At 39.4% G+C, this 21,143-nt stretch overlaps 1 protein-coding gene across 2 annotated transcripts in view; it reads right to left on the bottom strand.

Annotated features, from left to right (window-relative positions):
- olfm2a (olfactomedin 2a) overlaps positions 1-21,143 on the bottom strand; it is a 133,076-nt gene that overhangs the window by 19,534 nt on the left and 92,399 nt on the right. For both annotated transcript variants that reach the window (XM_046835397.1, XM_046835396.1), the window contains exons 2-3: positions 11,293-11,442; positions 3,737-3,892 (exon numbers count right to left, since the gene is read on the bottom strand). In XM_046835397.1, coding sequence (XP_046691353.1) covers positions 3,737-3,892; positions 11,293-11,442 — 306 coding nt within the window. The remainder of the gene's footprint in view (positions 1-3,736; positions 3,893-11,292; positions 11,443-21,143) is intronic.

The raw sequence follows: 21,143 nt of genomic DNA, 5'->3' as shown, positions 1-21,143 counted from the left end.
CCACAGCGGATCATCCATCTCCATACTACTCTGTCCTCTGCATCCTACATGGGCTGTCCCTCTAATAAACTCGTTTCTTATCCTGTCCATCGTCATCATACCCAAAGAAAATCTCAGCATCTTCAGCTCTGCTAGCTCCAGCTCCACCTCTAGTCTTTTACTCAGTGTCACTGTCTCTAAATCATACAACATCTCAGGTCTCACCACAGTCCTATAAACTTTTCCTTTCACTCTCGCATATACTCTTCTATCACAAATCACTCCTGCCACTCTTCTCCACCCACTCCACCCTGCCTGCACTCTTTTCTTCACTTCTCTAACACACTCTCCATTACTTTACACTGTTGACCCCAGGTACCTGAACTCCTCCACCTTCTCCACCTCTTCTCCCTGCAACCGCACCAGTCCACTACCCTCCCTCTCATTCACACACATGTACTCTGTCTTACTCCTACTGACTTTCATTCCCCTTCTCTCCAGCATGTACCTCCACCTCTCCAGGCTCTTCTCAACCTGCTCCCTACTCTCACAACAAATCACAATATCACCTGCAAACACCATAGTCCATGGAGCCTCCTGTCTGACCTTGTCCATCAAGTTTAAACAGGAAAGGGCTTAGAGACGATCCTTGATGCAGTCCCACCTCCACCTTGACCAGTCTGTCGTTCCTCCTGCACACTTCACTGCTGTCACACTGTCCTCATATATGTACTGCCCCACCTTTACTTACATCTCACACACACCTGACTTTTCATACAATACCACAACTCCTCTCTCGGCACTGCTCTCCTGCACTTCCTCATTCCACCAGCACGTCTCTTTTTCTTTCTTTTAATTTTCAATTTCTAACTGTCTCCCTCATCACTTCTGCAGTAGTTGCTCAATATTCCAGCACCTCTTCACCACCACCGAGCCCTAGTCTGACCTCTTCCCTGAACCTCACACAACAGTCTTCCTCCTTCAGTTTCCACCATCTTATTCTTCTTTCAGTTCTCACTCCCTTCCTCTTCTTCTTCACCTCCATAGCCATCCTACAGACCACCATTTTTTGCTGTCTAGCTACACTGTCCCCTGCCAACACCTTACAGTCTCCAATCTCCTTCAGGTTGCATCACCTACATAGAACATAGTCCACCTGTGTGTGCACGTTCCTCCACTCTTATATGTCACCCTATGATCCTCCTTCTTCTTAAAATAAGTGTTCACCACTGCCATTTCCATCCTTTTAGCAAAATCTACCACCATCTGCCCTTCCACATTCCTCTCCTTAAAGCCATACCTACCATCACCTCCTCATCACCTCTGTTCCCTTCACCTACATGCCCATCAAAGTCTGCCCCAATCACTAATATTTCATTCCTAGGTACACTTTCTACCACTTCATCTAACTCACTCCAGAATTTTTTCTACTCCTTCAACTTACAACCCACTTCTGGAGCATAAGCACTGATGACATTTATCATCAACCCTTCAACTTCTACATTTATGTTCATCACCCTATCAGAAACTCTCCTCAACACAAATACACTCTTACTAAACTCTTCCTTCAGAATCACCCCTACACCATTTCTCTTTCCATCCACACAATGAAAGAACGTTTTAAACCCACCTCCAATGTTTCTGGCCTTACTCCTTTTCCACTTGGTCTCCTGAACACACAACATATCTACCTTTCTCCTCTCCATCATATCAGCTAACCCTCTCCCTTTACCAGTCATAGTATCAACATTTAATGTACCAACCCAAACCTCCACTCTCCTACACGTCTCCTTTTCTGCTGTCTCTGAGACGTCTTCCTCCTCTCCTTCTCCTCTTTAGGCCAACAGTAGCCCAATTTCCACCGGTACCCTGTTGGCTAACGATACCTGTGGTGGTCATTGTTAACCCGGGCCTCGACCAATCCGGTGTAAAATCCTGATTTGTGATGCGCATATTTGATTTGCCACGTTTTACGCTATATATATATATATATATATATATATATATATATAAATCTGAACTAGAAAATTCGTAGTGTTCTTAATTAGCAATGATGGGCAGTACAGTCTTTTTACTCATTTTGGGCAACTTTTCCAATACATTTTAATTAAAGATAAACTTAGGGACTTATTTACATTTTATAAATGTAAAATGAATATTTGTAATATATTTATTTCTGTAAAAATGCTTTGGGACAATATCTATTGATAAAAGTGAACAGAAACAAAATTGAATTAAATTGAATACAAGTGTTAATTATACTTGTGTGTAACAGATCTATGAAGTGAGATGTGGCATGGCTTCATGATGTACAGTGGCTAATAGGAGGTGCATTTCATGACATAATCCTGATTCTGGAGTAATATTTAAACAGGGGATTGCAAACAAGTAAATGATGTATGTTTTCAAACCTAAAACATAAAACAAAAAGGTACAAAACGAACAAAAACCATAAAGAGACAAATAAGAGACGCTCATGGGGTACCAATAATCCTGTTCCTTTTCTTCTTTCCAGACCTGACTGATTCATCCTGACACCCTACCTCTGGATTAGGTTATTTTTGATTGAAGACCACTTGTTGCTTCTGAGGATAGTTCCACATGTCCAGTTTAAATATCTATTAAGTAACTGGGGAGGGTTCCAATCAAGAACCAGAAAGATGAATCTGGACTGTAATTAATATAAACATTGTCTGCTACAATGGCTTAGGACTACATATGCAAACAATTGATAATCTCAACAATAATGGAACTATAATGAATAGACATTCAGTGTCACCCAGATGATAATGGGTTCCCTTTTGAATCTGGTTCCTCTCAATGTCCTCATATCATCTCAGGGAGTTTTCCATTGGCATATAACCACTGGCTCACTCATTAGGTATAAACTTGAGAGTCTCGTTTATAAATGTAACATTTATATTCGTAATCTATTTATCTCTGTAAAGTTGCTTTGGTTGTAACAATACACAGCTGTATAGAAAACGAGTGTTAATTAACTGCTAGTGTGATTTTGATGCATTAACAGGCATGTGGCATGGCCCTGTGATGTGCAGTGGTTAATGGGAGATGTATTTTGTAACACAATCCTGACACTGGAGTCGCATTAAATCAGGGGATTAGTACTTTTACTCACACAAAGGAATTATGTACTTTGTCCATTACTGATTTCGGTAGCTTACAAGCTATGCTAGTCAGTGAGTTGGATGCTAGCTTTTGGAAATACTGTGAATGTGTAACTTCATAAAAGTAGTGCTGTGGTGAATAATAATATCTACAATAATTATAAATATCTTTATAAAACAATTAGCATTATATTTCATCCGCAAGAATGCAAGTCTTAGCTTTATGAGATAGCTCTATTAGTCTCATATCTACTGTAGAACATGTATATCTGTATTTTAATACCCCCAAAGTACACTGTTGCAATATTTTACTACATATTACTTTAGATTGCAGTATTTGTTTTTGTTTTTTTTATAGCAACTAGGTGTTATTTTGTAATATTTGCCTTGCAAGACTTTCCTCTTTATTGTAGTACAAGTCAAAGTATAAGAGATAAAGGAATGAACTTGTAAGGAACAAACTTATAGGCACTAAACCTGTTTGGGACAATTTCCAAACACTCTTCAAATAAACCTGAGTTTAATTGAAACCTATGATCCTGGATGTGTGATTTTTTCCTAGTGTAAATATATATAAATCATATAAACATATATATGAATGAGATTCCAATAAAAACAAACTGAAAACATACCTGAAAACTCTTGGGGTTGAGGCTGCGTGGGTTCTCCGAAGCTGTCTTCAATCTACCATCCACCGTTTTCATCAAGTTCTCCGTGTCCCTGACGTACTGTAAATCCCTGTATGTCCTTAAATCCAACACCTCCATCGACTGGGTGATGTTCTGGACCTGTCAATCACACACATATACACACATACACACTCGGGTCACTGTGAGTTAAGCCTTTGAGTTTGTTTGGGTCTGAAAGGATCGCATGGCCTCAAGATGTTTCAGATGTCTCTATACACACAAACACACACACACACACACACACACACACACACACACACACACACACACACACACACACACAGTATGGAGTGTTATTATAAAAGGAGCCAGTCAAAGCTGTTACATTCTGAAGGCATCCTTGAGATCTCGTGCTGAGAGCGACTGACCCCAGGTGTCCTCATTAGTGTGTACTTTCTTAGACAGAGGTGTTCGAGACTCACAGCTGCTGCCTGAGCCCCCCACACGCCAACACACACATTATCCCACTCCATAGTGTGCTCAATTGTGTGTCATTCTTTGTGTATGTGTGTGTTTTAGTTTTTTGAGCTGCCAACATTTGCATGTTTGGTGTAAAGCTCTACGCTTTAACGCTAAAGTCATCATGGTAAAAATGTATTAATGTGTTTTTTTTCCTTTAAATGAAAATTACAGATCAGCCAATCAGCATGAATCAGGACTGACTACCTCACTCTGCTTTCTGTGTATATCACGTTAGTAATCTTCACTCTGGTGCTCTCATCTCGACTCTTATCCCATTTGAAAGATGTGCTAAAGTGACGCATTTGCTTTCTATTGAGGTCAATGACGAATGTTTTGAGTTCACGAGTTCAGTTGAAGAAATATGATAAATGTTGGTCGCTGGAATTAGATGTTAAATATAGTTTACAAATTTAAGTTTATAAATTTTATAAAGTATACATTTATTAAGTCGTTACCAAAGAATAAGTGTTCACAAATGTCTCTTTCAGTTCCTTAGAAGAAGTATTTGACATGATCACATTAACCTAAACATATATCAGATTATTGAAACTAGATCTAGATACACTATATTGGGACACCTGATGTTTCAGCCATATGGGCTCCTTCCCTGAAATGGTAGGTGAAGATTGGGAATGCACAATCGTATAGGATTTCTTTGGATGTGGTAGCATAACATTTTCCCTTCATTGGAACTAGGAGACCCAAACCTGTTCCAGTATGCCCTGTGTACATGATATGCTTTACATGGATTGGAGTGGAAGATCTCCTGCTATAGAGCCCCAACTCACCTACATGAGTACCTAAATTTACTAACACACTTGTGGCTTAATGAATCTCACACAAATCTCCACAAACACAGACAAAATCGAGTGGAACATCTTTCCAGAAGAGTGGAAGTAATTATAACAGCAAATAGAGACTAAATGTGAATGGGATGTTCATAAAGCAGATAATCTAATGGTCAGGTGTCCACAAACTTTTGTCTGTATAGTGTATGTCTGTGAGAATTCTCAGTCATCCAGGTGCCAGTGGTTAATGCAGAGATACAGTAGGTAAAATATTACTTTAGGAAAAAGGAAAAGTGGTCCCTTAAAACTTTCACTTGAGTACAAAATGTATTTAAGTATCCAATATTATGATTATTACTGCTATAATGTTCCTACTATCAGTTTTGTCTCAAGACAAAATCAACTGCTTTATTGCTTAATTAGCTCTTAGCACACCAATCTATTAATAGAATGATATTAATGAGTCAAACACTAATTGATATCTATTAAAATGATCATGAGCCCAAAACCTTCTTTTCAACGACTTCAAAAAAATTATGTAAATAAGGCCACAGAAGTTAAAGTCAGGAGTTTCTTCCATCATTCATTCCTCTCTAAATGTTCTGCTTGCTGTTAAACTGTTTAGCAGATCCCCTTCTCCAGAGCAACTTTCAATTATCTTATTTATACAACTGAGCAGTTTCAGTTGAGGGTTGAGTTCCAATACACTAAAGTTTACACCTGACCACTAGATTGGTATGTGCTTTTTCAACATCCCATTTCACATTTAGTCTCCATTTGCATTTAATAATAACCTCCACTGTTCTGGGAAGATGTTCCACTACATTTTGGAGTGTGCTTATGGCAATTCGTGTGAGATTCATTCAGTCACAAGAGTGTTAGTAAAGTCTAGTAGGTGAGGAGGCCTTGAGTGCAGTCAGCATTCCAATTCATCCCAAAGGTGTTTAGTTGGGTTGAGCTCAAGATTGAGCTCAAGAGCTTAAGATCCAGACCTTCAATGAAAAGATGCTTTTATCCAGAGCGACTTACATTTATCTTATTCATACAAATTACCAGCTATGGGGTTAAGGACTCTGGTGTGGTGGTTTTGTTTTAGTTCGTGTGACCCTTCAGGTCCAAAGACAAATACCTCAACCACTAAGATACCAACTCCCTACACATTATGTCTGGAGGAAACCAGGCACCTTCCCAAAAGTGAAGCATGGTGGTGGCAGCATCATGCTGTGGGGGTGTTCAATCTGCAGCAGAGACTTGGCAACTAATCATGGTTGAGAGAAAGCTGAATGGAACAAAAAATGTACTGAGATATACTCAATAAAAAGGACCTCAATCTGGCACACAGCCAAGACAAAACAGGAGTGGCATGGGGACAATTACATTAATATGTTTGAGTGGCCCAGGCAGAGCCCTGGCATGAGCGCTATTAAACATCTCTGGAGAGACCTGAAAGGGGCAGTCCACTGATGGGCCCCATTCAACCTAACCCAGCTTGAGAGGATTTGCTATGAAGAATGGCAGAAAATCCCCCAATCCTGGTGTGCAAAGCTTGTTGCGTCAAACCCCCAAAGACTGTAATTGCTACCAAAGGTACTGTAGCGAAGAGTCTGAATACATATGCACGTGATCTTCAGTTTTTTCTTTTTAATCAAATTACAGATTTCTTGGATTCTGTTTTCATTTTTGTAAATGTGGTAAAATTGACAAAAGTGAAGGAGGTCTGAATACTTTTTGAATGCACTGTGTATATATAAAGTGTTCCTTTTCTAACATGTTTCTGGGCGAGACAGGATTTTATTGGCTCACAGAGAATGATTAATTGTGTATAGTAAATAAATAGTAGTCTTGAAAAAAGGCGTATTCAGGTGTGAATCGATTTCTTCACACTCCCTTGCCTGTCCGCCAGCTCCATTCGTCTCCTCTCAGGGTACCCGGACATGATATTAATATCTAGATACCCTGGACATCCCTTTTTTCTTCCTCTCTTTTTGCCAGTCTAAGGAGTCAATCAGCTGGCTGTGTTGTGGCGCGACTCTGAAGCTTTCTCATGACGCATCTGCAGCGTGTGCGGAATTTTAATGGCAGCCGTTTGTGACCACGGTCGGGTTATGTGGAGACAAATGTGGGCTCGGAAATAGAGAGATGAAGCAAAGGAGATGGAAATGTCGATGGAGGTGAAAATCAGATAGGCAAGGCAGGAGAGAGAGATGGATTAGGAGATAACAGGAGCAGGGGTTAATATTCGTTCACAGGCGCCCCATTGATTAAACTGCACATCTTGTTGAGTCAACAGCACAACTCATCCCCAGCATCACCTCTCTCCTATCTTTTCCTCCAACTTCCCTTTTTTCCCTTTTTACGCTATCTCGGGTCTCCTTGCATGGGCACATAATAAGCAGCCTTAGGCGATTCTCTAATATAGATTCCTTTCCCTCAGCACAAATACCATCGTGTCCTCATTAGTGTTAAGATTCACTTTTGTGGTCAGTACACTATTGTCCTTCGATGCAATCTATGTGATGTGTGTGTGTGTGTGTGTGTGTGTGTGTGTGTGTGTGTGTGTGTGTGTGTGTGAGAGCTTTTTCTTGGGTTCACAAAAATGAAGATGACATTATAGCTATACATTATGATCTCTCTGCAAATAAAAACATCTTAATACAGGCAAATCGATCAAATATCTTTTTCTGATGAGATTGTAATGAAACAAGACTATTCAGCGTATATTTATTTCATGTTCGAAATGATCATTCTTTGAGATCATTTTGCTCAATTCGGGCAGTCATTTCCTGCAAAAATGGCAAAATAAAATGTATTTAATTTCAGTTAATTGTTCAAGCAACATTAGTAAGCTCAGGATCAGGGTCAGAAGGAAAATTAAGCTTCTTTATGAAGACTGGACGTGAGCTGGGACATGAATTCATCACAGAATACCCCCAATACACATACAAACACACACACATCTCTTATTCATCACATGATTTTCACTTCAAACTGAAGAAACATAAACAAAAGAACAAGCCTCAGACACAAGAACATGAGCCACGTGAGACATGATGATTCCCAAACAAATGTATATAATTGCTAAAACGTGTTAACTGACAAGATATAATCTAAGAAATGCCATGTTTGTTCATATCCCTTCATGAACTATTAGATATATTCATTTAAACTGATGCCGTCATTTGATCCCCGACTACAGTAATCATTATACATATATATATATATATATATATATATATATATATATATATATATATATATATATATATATATGTATAAAAAATAAATACTGCTTTTATTATCATTTTATTATCATGTGAATGAAAAAACTTTGAGAGCAGGGTTGCCAGAATGAGCACATAGTGGCTCCTTATTGCAGATATACAGTATGTAAGGCATATATATAATTTACCCTATGAAAATATTTGGAAAAAGAGAAATGGGGACATGGGGTGGGTTTTTGTCCTGGCAACCACAGTCAAAAAATCTGTCACTCTTGGGGTCCTTGAGAAAGGCCCTTAGAGGTGCTGTGTCATGGCTGACCCTGCGCTCTGACCCCAGGTTTCTAGCATTGCTGGGATTAAGCAAACAAAGAATTTCACAATGCTGTAATGTACGTGTGACATCTAATCTTTCTTTCTATCTATATTTGTGTTTATTTCGTTTATGTACATAACCAAAATTAAGTATTTGTATTAAATTACATTCCCACTACAGAGAGATAAAGGAAGTTAACTATTTCTGTATATAATGCTTAGAAATTGAGTTATGTTCATGTGTTTGTCAGATTTAACATAAACCATATTCCCATGACTGGAGAGTTCGAGATCGTTTTTTTTTCATACATTTACATTTACATTTGTGGCATTTATCAGACGCCCGTGTCCAAAGCCTCTAGCAATGAATAAATCTACACTGGTACACTAGATTACAACTTAAGATAAATCAGACTACAACTCTTGATTTTTACAAAGCAAACTTGGAAAGTGCTAATTTAAGTGTTTTCCTCAAGGTTCTTGAGGTACATATTTAATTTCATGCATTTTGTGAGTGTCAAGACGTGCTTGCTTTTTGTAGAACAACATCTTGGTTCCATTTCTAAAGCTAAGAAACCTATGATAGTGAAATCGGACTCATTTTTTAAAAGCAACTGAACAACACATTCAAGGGAAGGGTGTTCCCAATGTCATTTACAATTCAATCTAGTTTACTATCGGTCAATATCTGTTATTAATCTGGTGTTTTTTTCTATCTAAGATGTTCACATTCTAAGAAATACATGCTGTATACTAAAGTAAAATTTGACTTACGTAATAATGAAACATACGAGACAAATGTTTCCACTTGCTAATCGCAAAACAGTAGCCAGTTTATGACGTTATGGTGCTAAAATGTTGAATATGTTGAAATTTTTACTTGTTTTTACCAAATGATCGATACATCTGAGGTAAATATTATTTTATTCAACCATTTTATTTTGCTTTCACCGTCACTGTCTTTTCATTGCCCCTGATAATGCAGATCTTCACAGCTATGTGCTAGCTAGCTAATTTCAGAAAACTCATTATTTGTCTTTCCTGTCCAGCGTTCATAATCTCCTGTTGCTAAGCAACAATGCTCTCATGACTTTCAAGAACGTTGAGCTTGTGTGTGTTCACCAGTGAGTGAGAGATTTGGGATATTGTGTATGTGTGTGTGTGTGTGTGTGTGTGTGTGTGTGTGTGTGTGTGTGTGTGTGTGTGTGTGTGTGTGTGTGTGTGTGTGTGTTCCATTTCCTTCTTTTTGGATTATTTTTAACTTTTTTATAGTTCTTTTCTACTCTTAGTCAGACGGGGACAACGGCAAAAAAAAATTCAAGGGGAAGACTAAATAAATCCGATTTCACGGCGATATTTAGGACATGCCCTCTTTAAGAAGCACGCTTTCCTCGGGTACTCTCACACACTTCTAATGGAGAACACGAGAATTAATGAAGAACTAATCGTCTGGCCTGGTCGACTAATGACTATCGGGTTGAGTGTGTGTGTAGGTGTGTAGGTCAGCCGTGTAGTGGATTAACATACATTATCCCCTGTATAGGTGTGTGTGTTCTGTTTTACATTATTGATTAATAAGTTGCAGCTTTACATTATGTAATGGAATTAAAAGAATAAAGTGTAAAAGTGATGGGAAAAAATGATCATCATGGTTCCGACAGCTTGTACCATATTAATTTGCCAGTAAATATATTTATTAAAAAAATACAAATAAAATACTCATACTCATGCATATACTTTTGAGATCTTGCCCCAGTTTTATAAAGTTATAAGAGACAGACAGAGACAGAGAGAGAGAGAGAGAGAGAGAGAGAGAGAGAGAGAGAGAGGAGATTATGTAATACTCGCTTCAATATTTAGCAAGAATTGGGGTGCTGTGATTATTTTAGGGAACCATTGAGACATGCTCCAGGCTTAAGATGTAACTAAATTACAGTAAAAGATTTTTACATTGTTATAAATAAGTAGAATTTACATTTTTCGATGAGTGGGACTTGATGCAAAATTCATCCCGGCCATTTGTTTTCCTGCAAATAGCATGACGGTGGTTAGTCTACTTCCTGCACAGAGCGCTTTGACATGTCACATTCATACGTTCAAAATCGTTGCTTTTTGAAGTGGACAAACATTTTCTGTGTCGCAGTGTGGACTGTGAAAACAGAGACTTTTGAAAATGATAACGTGTTTTTAGTCATGTGATCGTGCCTTTCCTCGACATTGCCGCAAAGTTTTAAAGTGTCGGAAAGTAAATAAAGTCGAAGTGTCTTGCGTTTTTTCTCATGCGCAGATACAGTAGGGACGTAAACATTTTCAGTGTGGTTGATCAACTTTTGGGAAATGTTTGAAAGCGATTGTGAGGATGCAGAGCATTTTTTTGACAAAAACAAATGCCGTTTTCAGATTTATCTGCATTAGTCTAGATGTAGTTCAGGTCTCCCCAATGTGCTGAGAGTTTTGGCATGGGCGAATTGCTGAAATACAAGTGGAATAAAAAATTTGCTTGTAATCGGAATGAATCAACTCGATGGTGTTAACTATAATAACACACCTTGGAGTGTTTCATTCCTTACACCTACTGTTGGTTAGATTTTATCAGGTTTGTTGTAGTATCAGATCGCACCAGTCCATCTGTATGTGTGTATAAATGTATTCTGTTTATTTAGCGCATGCCGGTGAGCGATAGCTGCCTGACAAGCGTGTCAGAGGAAACACACACCTTCTCCATGAGTTGGCGGAGCTGGCGGCTGCGTGGGTCTCGATTACACATGTTTTGGGCCGGAGCCACCACCGTGCAGATACACTTCCCATCTGCATCCTGTGCCGAGCTGTAGATCTGCCAGCCTTCCTCCGGGCTCGGGTACAAGGCCTAAACGGAGAACGAGAGAGAGATGGAATGAGAGAAGGTAATAAAAAAGTGCACCGGTAAAGCAGTGAGAAAGGGAACGGGATGAAGTAAGGATGCATCCGTTTGTGAGCGGCGTAGCTCCTAATCAGTTTGGACATTCGGTAGAAAGGGAGATGCTTGGAATCGATGGAGCTGCTCTCCGCATTGGGGAGTGTGTGAAAATGGATGCATCTCTTTTAGGCCTATTAGAAATGCTTGCCAGCAAACACACACACACACACACACGGCTATACATGACAACAGAAGGCGATGGGAATGAAACCGATTGAAAAGAAGCATCTTACTCTCTCACTCTCTCTCTACTTAGAAAGTCTACCTCGCTCAAACCCCCTCCCCCACCCCTCCTTTCTCCCCCACATTGGATTAAAATGTCTTGGTGGACAGGATGCTGTGTGATAAGGGTGTAAACTAGCTACCTCCCTGTGTGCTAGCAAAGCTTTCTGTCACATCTTATTACCACCACTGACCCCCACAATCTTCTTCTTGCTCCTCTTGCTCTCTTTCTCCATCGTGTTCTATTTCTCACACCTCCTTCCATTTTCACCTTCATGCCACAATTTGCGCTCAAGGTTTATTATCTCTTTGTGCTCCTTTACCCCTTGCTATCGTCATTCTGTCTCCATTTTTATCCCCTGTGGCTTTTACCCTACTCAACTTTTTCGAGAATATATTCATCTGCATTCTCTCGGATCCCTATTTTTCACCCTAGTTCTTCACCCTCAAAAATACTTCACCTTAAAAATGACACAAATGCTTAACAATGTAAAAATATAGCAGTGTGTCCTACTAGGTTACAACACACACATACACATACAAAACTATTTATCTTCTCCTGTTTAAGGTTCCTACAGTGCTTGAGGCTATGTTACACACGTTCACTTTGCTTCCTCGGTTCCAGACTCCCCTGGGTGTGGCCATGTGGGGGGCACAGGGTGACAGCTATAACTCTTTAAATAAGCTTTTCCACACCGTCAGCCCATGCAGCCTTAATGAATCGTATTCAGCTTATGTTCAAGCAAATAATCATTGTAGCATTGTGGGTTTTCCAAAACTCTGTCCATCTGGACAAAACCTTTTCTAGAACCTTAAAACTTAGAACTTTGCCCTATCTGAAAAAGGTCCAAGTAGAAATGCGTTAGGAAGCAGAGAAAATTTATTGATGTGATATCGAAACGTTTTGAAACTAGTTTTGTAACACGCCAACAGGCTGCACGCACAGTCACAGGAAGCACCAAACTTCATAAGTCAGTGTGCCAAACAACACTGTCCTGTGTATATCCTAGTTTCCCGTTGGGAACAACATGATCTTATTTCCGCACCCACCATATTCGCCAGATTTAGCTCCGGTGAACTTTGCCCTCTTCTTGAAGATAAAGATCCAGCTTAGTAGTCGCCATTTTAAACCATTGCGGAGTTCTAGTGCGACTCGCAGAAGGTGCTTGACACGCTTCGAAAAGAAGACTTCCAGGACACATTCCAGAAGTGGCAGGAGCGCTGTATCGCTGTGCAAGGGAACTATTTTGAAGGTGAGAGTGTTTAAATGTAGATAAATGCAGTACTTCCTTGTAAACAGAGCCAGTGTCAAAACTTTTAAAATCACCTATAAAGAACCCTTGAGAAACCTTTCGAGCGAGAAGGTGGCGCCTTAGTGTTTAAAGCATTTGGATTTGGATCTGAAGGATGTAAGTTCGAATCCCAGCCACACCAATCTTTTACTTCTTGGCCCCTGAGCAAGGTCCTTAACTCCATATCTGCTCATTTGTATGAATGAAATAAATGTCACTCTGGATAAAGGCGTCTGCTGAATGCTGTAAATGTAAATGTAGCGCTGGCAATAAATGACAATTTTTACCACAGTGCTGTCGAATCTTTTGCTGATTTGATTTCTTTACCAACAGCGCTCACAATAGTTTGAGTTTATATCATTTGTTTTAATTTCATACAGCTCAAATAGGGACTTGTGTGTGTATATATATATATATATATATATATATATATATATATATATATATATATATATATATATATATATAAGCATCTTACTCTTATACACACCCTTTTAGTTACCATAAGGATAAATGCACATTTGTGCCTTTTGAATTCAGAGCCATGGTCTTCATTTCCTCTGTGCACACTTTAGGATTCATATCAACAATTATGCAATAATGGAATAGGGAATAGTTATTATGCACTAGATGCAAAGTGCCAGCCAAACATTTTCTCATTTAGCTGATGCTTTTGTCCAAAGTCCAGCTGTAAGCAGAGGCTCTGCTGCAGCCATTTGGATAATGGACTTGTGCAAGGGAAGCAACAGTAGTGGAAAGCATGGGCTGGGACCTGTTTACCCGATTTTCCACTAATTCCATTTATGCGAGCCAATTTTTACCACACGCTATCTATTTCTCTTCCTGTCACATGGTAGTTACCAACAAGCGAACACGTGAACTCAACCATAACTTTAACTTCAGCAACAGGACACTGTTTATACTAATTAACCGATGAGAATCAGGACATCCCTCCAATATATAAAATATTCCTTGCTATAGATACAGTAGCTGAACACATAATCTTATGCCAAGCCATTATTGCGCCATTAAGGATCGAATTGTCTGAGAGTTAAAAGATTAAACATAGATCAATTCTTTGAATATAGAGAGACATCATTCAAAAAATATATTTTTAATTTGAAGGATAAGAATGTCTTATACTCGTATTTCCTTTATCCTTAAGTCACTAGTGGCTTTTAAACAAAAAAGAAAAAGGCCCTCTCTACAGTATGTTGTTTAATGTTTTGCTTTCTGCCACCACCACTAGAGGTCTGTTTCTATAGGATAGGAACCTGAAAGCCTGTCACAAGAGAATCAGGGTGAAAGGCTTGAGGCTGTCCCAGGGGACACACAATAGGAGGCTTAAGCCTTTCTCTGAGGACCCAGGATAGTATCCTTTGAGCCTATCACAGGGGACTAAAGTCAGGAGGCTTGAGCCTATTATAGTGAACTCAGGGCAAGAGACTGGAGTATACAGTATGCAAAGGGATCCAGGACACCATGGACAATGTGCCAAACTATTGTATGGCATATTCAAACTAGGACATTTGGATCTTTGGAAGCCAATCAGGATACAGAGCAGGTCATTGATAGAGGTTGACCGTTTGATCGGCCAGCCGATTAATCAAGCAGATTTTTGGAATTTTTTTATTAATTGGCATCGGCCGATTGTTCTGCGAATTAGGCCAAATATTAGGCAGGCGCATCTGACTCACCAAGCCATGTATGTAACAAAACTCTCCCACACCAGCAGGTGGCAGTAGTCTGTAAAAGGTATCTGAACAGGGAAACCAGAAGAGCTAGAACTGTAAATATTTAAAGCAAGCAGCATTTACACCTGCCACTATCATTACTAAAGAATTCATTTAGCTTTTTTTTTAAACGTGTCTGCTAAGCCAATGTCTGAATAGCCAATCGGAGTTACCTTTCTCGCTGAAGTTTTTTGGCTCGAAACGTCAAAACCTAACAAGTGCACTGGAGATTCTTGTGTTGTTAAAATAATGCTGAATTGAAGCAATTTTCTTTATCATGTCCTTAATTAACTATTAGATTTTATGAGATGAAAGCAGAAAAAAGAAAATCGGACAAACGTATTGGCCAAAAGAAATTGGCATCATGTATCGGCCATCAGCTGCTGTGATTTCGGCATCAGGCAGAGAAAAACCCATAATCGATCGACCTCTAGTTTTTGAACCCAGAGTACCAAGACAAAACCCCAAAAGCATGTGCAGATCTTGCAAACCACTAAACCACCAAGCTATAAAGACGTATCAACGCTACTAATCTTTACTGCCAAGTAGGTTGAAGATTTAGGAAGGATTTTCTGCATCAACCGACTCCATTTTAGCTTTGCATTTCTTAGACTAGCTTTTAAATTCAAGAGTAAAATTTGATTAACTAACTGAATTACAGACACAGTCATGAAGAGGGTACTAATGGGTACTACCTCACTGATTTAATTCTGGGCTTATAGAGTTCTCTCTGTGTCCATGCATGTTTCTGCAGGGTTCTCTAGTTTCCACAAACCTCCCAAAGACATGCTAGTAAGTAACATGCTGCTGTTAACAGCTCCTTTGTACTGTTTGTGTAAATGTTTGTGTGCATGTTGAACTGCAATAGACTGCCCTAACATTCAGGGTGTATTTCTAGAGTTCCCAGGATTCACAGCAACCCTGACCAAGATGAATGAAAACAAATTGTTTGCAAATGGTCAGCAGTGAATCATCTTAAAAGAAAGTGTACATTCAGAAGGACAATCATATATTCAGAATAATAAGCTTTAGCCATCACACCGCTTTGTTATTGATTATTTGCCCGTAACAGCAGGCAAGGTTGTGTTTTATTGCTTACTTGCAGAATGTGCTGGATGTACGTACTATTGTTCGTCCTTGAGAAAATAACACAGATTCTTAATCTTTCATCAAGAATTTAAGACATCAGATTTCATACAAAAAATAAAATCTGCTATTCTTTTTATCACTGAAAGTAAAAAATCCAGAATATGACATGAATCAGAACAGTTGCATTAAGCCAGACTCAAGTTGAACGTCCTAGAAGGTTTGTATGTCAGTGTCTGACAAAAACATCCACAAGCCTATTGTCCTTTGAATGATCTACTCTGACAACCCAGACATCTGAGCTTAGCTGCATCTGCTTTTTTATTACTTGGGTATTTGCGGGCGCTTTCCCGATGAGCTAAAACACATCTCCCCTCAGCCCATGAGCACATCTAATCTTATCTTCTCCAATTCCCCCAGCCTGCCTCTGAGCACCGCAGCCTTAAACTCTGTTTCGTCTTAGCCCGCTGTTCCTTCAGCTTCCTGTCAGATGCATTTTAGCTCCAGATTTGGTGTTTTGTCCATAGCCCCAAGCAACCTGCAGCCTCTCAGTGCAATATCGTGTCCCATCAGTCACCTGAGCAGCATGTGTTCATCACACGTGGCGGGAAGCTCCACTGCACGTGACAGACACACGAGCGAGGAAGACAGGAGCAGCATCCAGCAGACTCTCCTTTGGAATGATTTCCCATTCATTTTGCATAAAACACTCCACTACTGCTGCAAACTTGAAAGAGGAGACCAAGGCATATATAGACAGGAGGGTTATAATGCAGTGGTATTAAATACTAAATATATCTGGATCTGATAAGTGCGCCAAATATCCATATCTGTATTCAGGTGGGCGTAGCTAAACCATGAATGTTTAGGAATGCCAGACTATCATCAGAGTCAGAATATGAACGATCAATCGAGTTAATAAATAGTTCCAAGTAGAGATTATTATTTGTTTGTTCGTGCCTGTGAGCATTTCCCCACAAATTTACTGGTGCAAGTTTCCAAAATATACATAAACCAGTAGCCAAGCTCTTAATCCCAAATACTCCATGTTCATGTTACTGAAGGTGGCCTATGTCCATTTTTTTGTATTTGTCCAAAAAAAAAAAAAAAACAGACCGGATGCACCTTGAGTCCCAACCAGATGCCCTGTGACCCTTTCCAGCAACAAAAAATTGATTAAAAAATACAAAAATAAAGTACAGGTATATTGTGCCGCAAGTCTCCTGTTTGTATATGTTTAAAGGACATAATCTGTTCAATTCAAATAAGTTATTCATATCCAGTTTCATCCCTAATTGGCAGCATATGCAGGTTGAAACACCTGCTTGCACAGAAATGACTCACATTCGAATTCATGAGCTGCTTCTCCGCTCCAAAGTGCGTAGGTGTGTGATCAATGTGTGTGCAGCTATGTTGAAGAACATTACAGATATTTATGTGCACACAAGGCAGCGGGGGTAACGATGATGCGATTAATAAGTCATGCCTCAGATCCCAATCTCATGAGTTGCAGAATGTGTTTGCATCTTTACAACCCTTTTACTGACTCAGGTCTTCGAGAGCAACCACGAATGTCCTTCACAAAGGTTGAGCCATGCTCATGAGGTTAAATGGTCTGGAATGGTCCAGTGCTTTAAAATCCTTACACCTACCCCTTCATTAATGAAAATGGTTAATGAACATCACTCGATGTTAAATTCATGGTTTTCATTCATTTTTGAACAACCCCAATTCCAAGCTGGGACACTGTGTGAAACAGAATGCAATTATTTGAAAATCTCAAACTTATATTTTATTTACATCTGTGAATATTTGCCATTTAAAGAAAAAATGTAACAATTTGATTGCTGCAACACATGTCAAAAATGTTGGAACAGGGCCAACTTTACCACTGTGTAGCATCACGTCTTCTGTACCTAGTTTTTGGAGAGAAACGTTGTCCCATATGTGTCTGAAACAAGATTCTAGCTGCTTAACAGTATTGGGTGTTCTTTGTTGTGTTTTTCGTTTCACTATGTTTTCAAGTGTTGAAACCTCCAGACTGCAGGCAGGCCAGTACCAGATACTCTTCTACTATGAAGTCATGCTATTATAATAGAATTAGTTAGTGTTGTCAAAGTTTTCCCAGAAAAATTAATTTTCTGCATGATAATTCAAAATGACCTAGTTTTTTCTTTTTTTCTTTTTTTGGAATTGGGCTTGTATTTAGATTTGTGTAGTTTCACACACTGTTCATTTTGCTTGAATGTGGAATAAGACCACCTTTTCAAGGCCATTTCAGACAATTATTTGTAATTAAATTTTTTTTTCTTCGCACCTGAGTGTGATTACTGTGAACTTACTTGCACAAAAGAGTGGACCAATTCTAAAGAATTAAATAGACTTTATGTAAAAAATTAAAAATAAATAAAAAAAAATGTTTTAGTAACCCAATCTAGCACTTACACAAGTCATCATTAATATCCATGTAAAGTTGTTCATCTATGATTGAGGTATGTATTGGTATTAGGAGCAAACATAGAAAATCACATTAGCAGTTAAAATTTTATGTAATTAGCATACACATTTGAATATGACTCATCTGGGACAAAAAGGGACACAGAAAAAAATGTGTTAGCAAAAACAAAGAAACCGTTAGCATTGGCAGATTGCTGTAGGATGTGCCATTACAGAAACCTTCGGGCATCAAGCCACAGTGTTCTATTATTATTATTATTATTTTCCTATTAATTTTTTTTCTTCTTCCTTTTTTCATCCTGATTACAAAGTTGAATAAAAAAAACTAGGAATTGGGAAATCCTTAAAAGGAAATCCCTTTTAGAACGCTTAGCCTTTTATCGCAAATCTATTCCAAACCTGTGCACCATTTTTCCAAACATAAAGGTATGAATTCTCTGCCAATTTGCCATTGAATATATAATATAAAAAAGTAAAACTTACTGTTCAATATTATGTGGGAGAATCTGCATTACAAAATCAAACCTGCTCAAGACAATGCATTTACAGCTATTAAAAGTTTATTATTTTCCCAAAATGTGTTTTGAGATTCCAAACATTTTTAGGAAATGTGCACCTTGATATGGTATGCTCTAGAAATCCTATATCAGTGTCAAAAATGTTACCCTTAAACACCTGCTCGAGTGGGCAGGTGATAATTTCAATTCTGGTGTGTATCTAAACCCAGCGAATATAAAGGGTCGGTGTGTGAAACAAATTACTGAGCACCAGAGTTAGATAAGGTCCAGGACTCACCATCCTGTCAATAAAAGCATTACCACAGTTTTTGTACGAAAGTTTTTGTACAGGTTGTGTACGAAACAAGAAATTAACACAGGGGGAAGGCAGAACTGAGGCGTGAAAGAAAATTCAGTGAAAGTGCAGAGTGTGGATTTCTGTATGTTTTATCCCACACACCTGGTTAACATGAAGCTAACATGTCGTCTCCTGACATGCACAAATGTCAGGCTAAAGGTAGCAAAATGTACACACTAATGGCTTTATCAAGCATCACTAGACAACAAGGAGGAACAGGGCTGGCAGGTAAGTGGATGGGGGTGGGGGTTTAGTGGCCTGGGAGGTCGAGAAAACGAAATTGAGAAGAGGAAAGAAGGCAGGGTTAGCATAGCGGGCTGAGAGATTGAGCGCGAGAACGTGCAGAGAGACTGACAGGAGGCCGAATGAAAGTGAAGAGAGCTGCAGAGGGCTGATGGCGAGCTCTGATTTCCAAGGGTGCTTGGCACTTTCTCTCACACTCAGCCCATCCTCTGCCAAACAGTGACACCAGCGCTATTACAGCCATTACCCATGAGGACCTGCTGCTGCTCTCTGTCCATCTTTTCACCCCTCTCTCATTCAATCAGGCTCTCATTGCAAGTCCAACAAGCGCCGCTTCCATCAGCGTGCACTGCCGAAACCAGAATGCATCAGCAGTACAATAACAGATACTTCGTATAAAAAACAAATACCCATTCCCTCGCTCGCATACCCACGTCCTTTCAATCTCTCTGTGAATGACCTTTTCTGGTCCTCCTTCTGCAATCAGGTCTCTTTGTTCTACCCAGCTGGCAAACTCCTCATGTGCTCCCATCCACCTCCCATTCCACCACCATTCTCCCGCACACAAACTCTCTCCCCGGAGTCAATCAGCATATCGGCAATCAATCCGGCAATCAACGTGCGGCTCGATAGCACCGGGAGCTACTATTCAGGGTGACCTGGCGATCATGCCAACTCTCGCTTTGCAGTGAAGCGAGAGCGAGATTAACCAATTAGAGCCGTGCGCAAGCTGGAGGCAGGATTGAGTCGCAAGCTCATTTCATTAGGCCGACCCTAAGGGCCCGCGACTGTAAAGTCAAGGGGATAAAACTAGGTCGTAAATCGGCTGTGCCCAAGTTTACGAGCATGACGGGAAGTCTATTAGAACTTTTAGAGTGCTGGCACAGGCAGGACGTCGAAAAAATAGGGGGATAGTCTGTCCTCTCTGAAAGACATTTGTTTCGGTTTTACTGTTTTTGCTATACGTGGACAATGAAATTTGGTGTTGGGATCAAAACATGAATATGAGATGACAAATCAGCCTTGGTTTCCGATATTAGATGGATTAAACAATGGAAACATGGCACCTGTTAGAAATGGATAAACAATCTGTGTTTCTTGCTTCTTTAATTAAAAGCTCAAAATGCTTCTTGTTATGTCTCTTGCACACTGTGTGATTTTGGCCACTATTTGGTAGTCTAAAACAAATTTTGAAAATAAAAAAAAATCCGATAATCATTAAAAAAATCTGTAGTCTTTAATCGCTGGTTTGACATTCACCAACAGATTAATGGTTGTCCCACTAATGAACGCCGTCACAATCATTTTTTACTCTTTTTTTACTCTTATCAAATTCTGGCAATGTCAAAAAATTCCGGACTTTTTTCTGCAGTGTGATGAACATCAAACCAAGAACCAATAGGAGAACCTGATGACGCAATTATCGTATTAACCTTAAACCACCTCACGGAAAGTGAAAATGAGTCATGTGAACAGTACAGCATAAAGAGAAAGTTATGCAGGGGAATGGAGCGTTTGTTCGTTTATTATCGAGGCATGTCATGAACAAAATGAACGATGCAGACTGTTTTTGTTTGCTGCTTCCTACCATTAGAGAGAGAACGCGGTGAACGTGTCACGGATTCCTGACATTAAACCTCGGACGAGTCTTTTTCTGCGTCGGTTTTTGACTGTCGTACAGTCTGACATTATGACAACTGAGATCCTACAGTGTGACAGGGAT

This window comes from Silurus meridionalis, chromosome 22 (assembly GCF_014805685.1).
Source record: "Silurus meridionalis isolate SWU-2019-XX chromosome 22, ASM1480568v1, whole genome shotgun sequence".
NCBI classification, from domain to species: domain Eukaryota; kingdom Metazoa; phylum Chordata; class Actinopteri; order Siluriformes; family Siluridae; genus Silurus; species Silurus meridionalis.
The sequence above is the reverse complement of the archived record's forward strand: the minus strand, read 5'-3'. Positions and strand labels throughout refer to the sequence as shown.